This window comes from Sinocyclocheilus anshuiensis, unplaced genomic scaffold (genome assembly GCF_001515605.1).
Source record: "Sinocyclocheilus anshuiensis isolate Anshui unplaced genomic scaffold, SAMN03320099.WGS_v1.1 scaffold552, whole genome shotgun sequence".
NCBI classification, from domain to species: domain Eukaryota; kingdom Metazoa; phylum Chordata; class Actinopteri; order Cypriniformes; family Cyprinidae; genus Sinocyclocheilus; species Sinocyclocheilus anshuiensis.
Window position 1 is genome coordinate 1,533,399 of NW_015554362.1, and position 8,462 is coordinate 1,541,860.

An 8,462-nucleotide genomic window follows, 5' to 3' on the forward strand; every position below is an offset into this window, starting at 1 on the left:
TAAACACATTTCATTACACCAAATACACAAAATAATGTTATTTTTAGCAGCATCATATGACCCCTTTAAAAGCCACATTGTAAGATGTAGGCGTCTCAAATTAAAGTAGTGTCTTGTGTTCATCCATGTCCCTTCCTCCATTTCAGTGGGAATTTCAGAGGAGTCCCGCCATACTCGCTGGGCGATCCGTGTGCTGCCTGTCCGGACGACTGTGAAGATGATCTGTGCAGTAAGTTCCTGTTTTTGGTTGCAAAATTATCCTAAACGATGACTTGATCACAGTTTGCATTGCTGAATGCATGTCTGAGAAGAGTTTATTGCTTCATTGACTTTCAACTCTCTCTTCTTCTTCTAGCTAATCCCTGTCCATACATCAACACGTTCACCAATTGCGATGAATTGAAAGAAATGGCCACTTGTGACAACTCTGTCGTGAGCCAGTGGTGTCCAGCCAGTTGTCAATGTGAAGACAGAATCGTCCCTATTGCGAGGAAATGAAATCTTCTATGGCCATATCACATGAAGTACGGCCTTTTTTGGATAGTTGTAGCGCATCTTTCCTATAATGTGAAATATATATTCTAACTTCTTTCTATTTCTGTTCTTTCTATGTGGAATACCTCAAACATGCTGATTATTAAAAATCAAGGGTACTGTGCTTTAATAATATGATGGAAAAGGCCAGTCTGCATTGTTTTGCATTATTACCTCAACTTTTTTTTCAGTTAAGCTTATACAATCACATATAAGTAAAGCCATTTGTGTTTTATAAGCCTTGTAAACCCATATACTGAAAACAATAGCTGGAGAAAGCACAACTTAAGACTGTGAAAACAGGATACGTCTCAAATGACAGACTGCTGGCAGTAAAACGTTCGGTCACTATGTACTGTATAGTGTGCTGAAATGTTCTGAATCTTTTCTGCAACACTGCACCATAATCCTGCAGTTTATATAATCACATCACTTTATTAAAATCATTCAAATGATTTTACATCATGTCATTAGGCTTCACAGATCCATGTATGTCCATATTAAATCATTAAGCCACGAGAGGCTGTAGATTCAGTGTTTTCACTCCAGTTAAAGGTTGTTTTAAAGGGTTAGTTCACCCCAAAATGAAAATTCAGTCATTATTTACTCACCCTCATGTTGTTCCAAACCCGTAAGACCTTCGTTCATCTTCGGAACACGAATTAAGATGTTTTTGATGAAATGTGAGAGCTCTCAGACCCTGCATAGACAGCAACGCAACTGTAATGTTCCCAGATTCAGAAACGTAGTAAGGACATCGGTAAAACAGTCCATGTGACATCAGTGGCTCAACTTCAGATTTGCAAAGCTACGAGAATACTTTTTGAGCGCAAAGAAAACAAAATAACATAATTTACTTAACAATTCTTCTCCCCTGAGTTACGTTTTCCGCCATTTTGGAGAGTACTCAAGAGCTAATCAGCGTTGTTTATGCTTAGGGTAAAGCGTGCGTATGTGTTGAGATACTCTAAAATGGCGGAAGATGTAACTCGGGGGAGAAGAATTGTTGAATAAATAATGTTATTTTTGTTTTCTTTGTGCTCATAAAGTATTCTCATAGCTTCGCAAAACAGTTGAGCCACTGATGTCACATGGACTGTTTTACTGATGTCCTTACTACGTTGCTTGCACATTTAGGCGGCATTATGCTAATATTTCCACATAGTGACGTAGATATGTGGGGGCGTGTTAGAACGAGCCGTTTTAGGTAGGCGTGGCCGACTCTTAACTTTTATAAAGAATATCTCTTTGGATTTGAGACTTTAGGCTTTGCAACTTTACAGATCTTCTTTATGCACCAAGAGCTTGTAACACTCCAAAGAGAAAGGAAAACTTGAAATCGCATCATATGACCCCTTTAATGTAGTGTTTACTAATTATTATTAAAATAATGGCACTTTTATACATTTTTATTTAATTTATTATACTTACAGACTGCACAGTTTATAGTAAAAACTATATATACTCACATAAAGTTAATGTGAATTGAAATTAGAATGAAATTATAATTAGATACAGGCACATATTGTTAATTACAGAGCAAAAGTACATGTTGTTTCCTGATATTCACAAATCAGGAAACATCACGTACTTTTGCACTGTAATTTTTGTAATACCCCAAGGGTCCAGCAGGTGACTCTGTTGCACACTATATGAACGACACAAATGTTTCATGCTTCCTGTCAGAAATTATTAGAATACTCTTCTTTTCCTTTCAGCTGATGATCTGTGTTAGAAGTGCTGAGAGTGTGTATGACTGCACATCCATGTCTGCCGTGTTCCTCGAGCGTGTGCGGCTTTCACCTGCTTGAAAGCTACTTGTTGAAATGTGCATGAAAACACAATGTGAGGAGGCGGGCTTAACTGCTCAGGGTGCTCAAATAACAAGCAGGCTTTCATTTGTCACACGCTCTTGACTGGATTCAATGCTGGGAGAATAAAAAAGCAAAATCATGCAGTCATGTGTGTCCAGAGTCCAGTCTTTCCATTTCCATTTATAGTTGCTGAAAATCTACTCACCCTCAGGCCATCCAAGATGTAGATGAGTTTGTTTCTTCACAGGAACAGATTTGGGGAAATTTTGCATTACATCACTTGCTCACCAATGGATGCTCTGCAGTGAATGGGTGCCGTCAGAATGAGAATCCAAACAGCTGATAAAAACATCACAATAATCCACAAGTAATCCACACCACTCCACTCCATCAGTTAACATCCTGTAAAGCGAAAAGCTGTGTGATTGTATGAAACAAATCCATCAAGACGTTTTCAACCCTTCAAGCCATCACTTCAGGCCAAAATGGGTTCATAATCCATAATACCGATTCTTCCAGTGAATAGGTCAAAATCCACATACATATTTGTTTAGAATGTGTTTCTATCATATTTGGGGGTTTATACAAAAATGCATATTTGTCTACCAATCTACAGGTTATTCTACTCATCTGTACCAAATTTGGCATATATCTAGTATGGAGTGTCATTACTTATAATCATCATAAACTCTGAATTCAATATGGCCACCTGAGGCCAAAGAAAATGGCAGGGTGTGGCATAATCTACTCACAGCAAGAAATCCTTTGAAAATTTCCTTTATGAATTGTATAAATCCTTAATGGCTGGTGGTGACTTGATAATGATATACTATTGGAAAATGTAAACATCGATGTACCCGTGCAACTGATAACACTGATACTCACTTAAATAGCTCACAAACCTATTTAAAACAACACTGTGTATTCCTGCATCTCCAGTCTCACCCAAAAGTATTGCAAAAATAATAATAAATGCACAATGAATATTTTTAATATGCATTACTATTTACGTATTTAACTGAACTAACATATGGTGGCTTCTGAACATCCTGGCCAACTCACATTAACTACCAGACGCCATCTTTTCATATTTGTTGAGATGATTTACTGCACAAATAACTTTTCTTTTTCAGCAGATTTTTGACTATTAAGCAACAGCATCTAGTTGTTAACAGCCATCTGTCTTGACATGCATGCATATTCCTCTAAAAACATGTTTAATTGTTGTTATGATTATTAAGTAATCTGTATAAATTAAACTACTGTAGCTTATTTTGATTACTTAGAAGCAAAGCATCTCTAGCAATATGGTTAACTTACTACATCAAAACATATTTTATACAGCTAACATCACTAATATTTTGTTTTAGGATGTAGGAGTTTATCAATGCATTCTCAAACGGTATGACGTTTAATGTAGCCTATAGTTGTTAAAACAACTTGCTCAAATACAATGACAAAACACACTTGTCTGGAGAATCCACCTTCATTACACATAGTTGCCTTTTGGCTGAACGTATGACAGAATTCATAAAAATGATCTTAATCAAGTTTTGAAGCAGGATTCTGAAACCAACGTGCTTGACAACAAACATTTGTTGAATTGTCTAAAAAACCGTGTGACTCCTAACAGCTATTGAGATAAAGTACATGAGAAGCGAGTTTCCTGAATTTCCCCATGTGACAACTTGCCCCTGTCTCCCTGCAGCATGTGTTCTGACATGTACAGTATGCACTTCCATGTAAGCCTTATCTGATCATGGATCTGCTGCGCGCGATGTTTCGGAGCAGCAGCAGTGTATTGTACCGATGTGAAGTGAATTCGGCAGATGGCAGTATCTGTCAGACGGGTGAGCGGCTCAACAATGACACTCGCAACACTGTAACACTGAAACATTCGAACGCGGTGCGCGCAGATACAATGTGTCGAACCCGACAGATGCTGCCGAGCCGAAGCAGAAACGCGGACGAGAATTAAACCTGCGATGGCTCTCCATTTCTCTCTCACGTCTCTCGAGGAGCTCCAATCGCTCGCTACTCGAACCGACAGCTAATACTGCCAGGCACAGGCGGCGGCTGCGTGCGTTACACGGGGCTCATGGCGGAGTTTGTCGCCGAGAACTGCGGAGTCTCATCGCCGAGCGCTGGCGGGAAATCCGCCCAGCCCGGCGATGAGGCGGAAGGCAGAGCTGCGAGCGAGGTGTCGGTCTCGAACGGGGACTGTGGACTGTGTGCACCCGAGAACCAGGGGCTCGAGACGGCCAACGCGTCTGTGGTGCTGGACGGCAAATCTGGAATACCACGGAAGGCCAGTATTATTAAGGTAAACGATCAATGCATCGGCGTTTTTCTCATTTGTGGGCTCCTTTTTGTGCCAAACCTCGCCCTGATACACGGCTACATCCACAGGTTTGTGGGGGCTTATGGTACGGATGCACAGAAATTACAGCCCGCTGTGAACATGTCATTGCTGTTTCCTCCGGATCATGTGTTCTTTTCAAGCGTTTTGCGATTTTGTGATGTACATCAGTCAAGATGAAGTCACGTGCATTTCTTTCTTTCAACTAACTAGCTTCTGTGTGTCTTATATGACTAGTTAAGCAATCGGCTGTATCTTTTCAGGGATCTGTGGTTCACAGGTCAACTGTTCAGTCTAGGTGTTGCTTCTAATCCAATTTTAGTTAAAACTGCTCATTATTTCCTCTGTTAACAATCCCATTAGCTACTGGTATCTATTGCAGCTTTACTAATACTTGAGAATGAGACAAATAACATCTAACCTAACTGATATCTTTTCTTATGTCACTATTAATAGCGTTTTGTGCTTGTCATCATTAATAGTAAAAGTGGAATATGCAGCAGCAGCTAGTTGAGTGAATAGTGGATTTCTGAACCACATAGAATTACATGGCAAGCATTGGTAATTTGTTACCAGTAGCATTTCAACAGTTAGTTATCGATAGTTAGCAAAGGAATATGTGCAAATGACTGTACTACTAACTATGTAGTTCATTGTAATGAATGTTGAAAAGACCTCACACATTACATTTTATGCCAATACATGTCGAAATGGACTCGTACGTCGCATTTTATGCCATTTCTTAATGCCAGTACCGTTCCAGACTTGTTTAGTTCAGATCATGTCTGTGATATTGAATCAGAATGTTTGACACATATTTATTGTGTGTATGCCATGGGTAAAGATACTGTTTAGGTCTCTGAATTTATGAAGCACAAGTTCTTACTAAGCTTTTTATTGTTAATTGAGCAGTTGCACATCTTCAAGGCCGCTACTGCTTTAAACATGTTTTTACAGTCTCTAGCGAGAGGCAAATTGACCGCCGTGCATTTGAAGTCTGGGATGAATTATTCCAGTGAATCGTCCAGTGGCCTCTAGCGAATTTGTTGTACGTTATTGGGAAATTTTGACCGTTTACTGTAGAAAGCTGTGACAGGAAATATTGCTCTACTTCCCCATGTCGACTGTTGTGGCACCATTTTGTCAGTTCCATTTAAAGGTAAAGACTTTAAGCAGCACAAGTTTGCCCAAACAGACGGACAGATGACATTTATATGTAGGTCATCATACGGTTGTCGAACAGAAGCGGTCGGCCACTGTTGCTCGGTAGCTTCGAAACAGCTTCTTCTTTTACTCTTACTTTTATTTAGTTTTGGTGGCTCAGTAACATTTATATTTGTGCCATCTGTGGTCAAAGTCCTGTGCTGAAGCTGGCTGAAGGCAAGAATGTGACAAATGTCGGACGGCTTGTTTAGAGGAGAGTTTACATGTAGAAGAGGAAATGCTTTCCCTCAGCTAAATTTGTTTCACTCAGCGTTGCTTTTAGTTCCTGTGCCAACTACAGTGTTTCCTGTAGAAAGATTTTCAGTGTGTTTCTCAGCTTAGTCAAATCATGTGGTTAGAACGATCATCTCAGGTGAACCACAGAGACGTGAACAACCTTCTGTAAGCATCATTATACTCACTGTTTCCTGCATTGTTTTCACAACAGGAGGCCTATTTTGGGTGTGACAACATGCTTAACAGAGACTGTTATATATATATATATATTATAAATGATCTATCTATCTATCTATCTATCTCTATATATATATATATATATATATTTTAATGATTTATCTATCTATATATATTTTGTAAAAATTATAATACTAATATTTATCATGGTCTTCATTTCATTTTCAAAAGCAAAACTCTCCAGCTTTTAATGTTGCAGAAAATCACTTCTCTTTTGTTGACAACAGCCAGTTTTTTTTTTTTTAAGTGCTTCTCACACTAAGCCATATTACTATTTCAGTTTTATTTTAATCGTGCAGCACTAAATTTATTTGAGAAAAATGTTCAAATTTTATTGTGTCTTGGAAAACCAGTATGATTTTACTTTTTCTAACTGGGCAAATTTTCATTTTTAACCAATTATTAATTTCAAAAAGTACATACATAATGGTTCTTGACCCATTTCAAGTCACCTCAAAATGAGTCAAGACTTGAGTCAACTAACCTGCAGTTCAGTGAGTCATTTGAGCTGATTCTGTAAGGTAGTGATGCCTAGTTCTCAACTTCACACTACAGGATTTTAAGACTTAAGATTTGCAAGTTAACAAGCTCGCTGACAGGTCGGGCTGTGATCGGGGGAAAATCAGCGGGTGATCAGCGCTCCGCAATCTTTGAACTACTCAAAGAGGCTCGCTGACACGTCACCGATGCCTCGCCGACACCACACGAATATCTAGCATGCCAAATATGTGGACCGGTCAGCTGACTCGACATCACGTGATGTCAGGTGTCGCGACGAGCTACAGCCAATCAGAGAGCAAGGCATGGGTTGAGGTCAGCGGAAGAAAAATAGCAGTAGCAACATGGCTTTAAGAAAAGTTTGGACACGACAAATGGAGCGAAATTTTTCCGAACAGATCATCGCGCAAACAGCTTGCAGCACTAATTTCTTCCCGATGTCTATTTTCAAATAAACAACTCCTGTTTCACTTGTTGTTTCAAGTCATTCCCGTTCAACTTCTTGCGTGTGTTTTCATGACAGAACGTGGTTTGGGGACCGTGAGGAGTCGTTGGGTGACAGAGTTGTTGTCAGTTGGTGTAGTGTGTGACCCAGGGGTGTGGACTCGAGTCACACGACTCGAGACTTGACTCGGACTCGAGTCCCAAATTTGATGACTTGCGACTCGACTCGACATAATTAAAGAAGACTTGAGACTTGACTTAGACTTTGACAGCAAGGACTCGAGACTTGACTGGGACTTGAGCCCCGTGACTCGGAAAGACTTTATGATCAGATCAAAGTCGTTATAGACGCGTCCCTGCAGCGTGCTTGCGCTTGACTGGCAATAAGCCAGAGACTGCGTTTAGAGAAACGAGAGGCACGGCCGCGATCACTGGAGCTCGCCTCATCATCATTGTGACCGCTGCTGTTAAATATTCCTCAATTCTTCTGTTTGTCATGACACCGAGGTGCACCATGAGTGAAGGATCCGCATCCCGCCACGACCCTCGCACTCTGCCAACTCGATGTGCTTTAATTTTCATTTTTCTTTGTAATAAACACCTCTCTGAGACCTGTTTTTGTCAGATCTCCACAGTTTTTGTTCGATCAGTTACATATTTTAATTGCATGTGCATTTTTATTTTATTTAAACCTCCATTAACCCTTAAATGCATGAATGTTTCGCCAATCATTATATTCGGGTCTTTAGCGACCCGGACCTATATATACAGCACGGATGGATCTTTAACTGCTTTTAATCATTGCAAACCATTCAGCTATAATTTGAAGAAGAAAAATGCACATTAGGCCTAATGTCTGAAGTGGGCAAGCGGCAATAGGCCTAATGATCATTTAAAATATAATTTGAAGAAGTGTTTCTTTCACAAAATGAGTATTGTATATATAACCATAAAGGCTACTCATCTTTTCTCCCTCTTCACCAGGCACTCATGTCACTTCCATTTCTTTCAGGATAAATAAATGAATTCACATGTTGTAATTCAGTCTGTAGGCCTATAGCGCACATAGCCCCTAAATTTAGCGATCAACTATGCATATTATAAGCTTAGCATTTAACATACATTTTTTTTCTATT

General features: G+C 39.5%; 2 protein-coding genes across 5 annotated transcripts in view; both read left to right on the forward strand.

Annotated features, from left to right (window-relative positions):
• LOC107671393 (cysteine-rich venom protein ENH1-like) overlaps positions 1 to 498 on the forward strand; it is a gene marked incomplete at its 5' end in the record, with an annotated part of 4,375 nt that extends 3,877 nt beyond the window's left edge. The window contains 2 exons of the mRNA XM_016464305.1: positions 147 to 229; positions 356 to 498. Of these exons, the coding sequence (XP_016319791.1) occupies positions 147 to 229; positions 356 to 498 (226 nt within the window). The remainder of the gene's footprint in view (positions 1 to 146; positions 230 to 355) is intronic.
• Positions 499 to 4,157: 3,659 nt separating this feature from the next.
• Positions 4,158 to 8,462, forward strand: part of plcl2 (phospholipase C like 2) — a 68,738-nt gene continuing 64,433 nt past the window's right edge. For all 4 annotated transcript variants that reach the window (XR_001632200.1, XR_001632199.1, XR_001632201.1 and 1 more), the window contains exon 1: positions 4,158 to 4,671. Coding sequence is in view for 1 of the 4 variants with exons in the window: in XM_016464378.1 (XP_016319864.1) it covers positions 4,447 to 4,671 (225 nt within the window). In the remaining 3 variants the exon portion in view is untranslated. The remainder of the gene's footprint in view (positions 4,672 to 8,462) is intronic.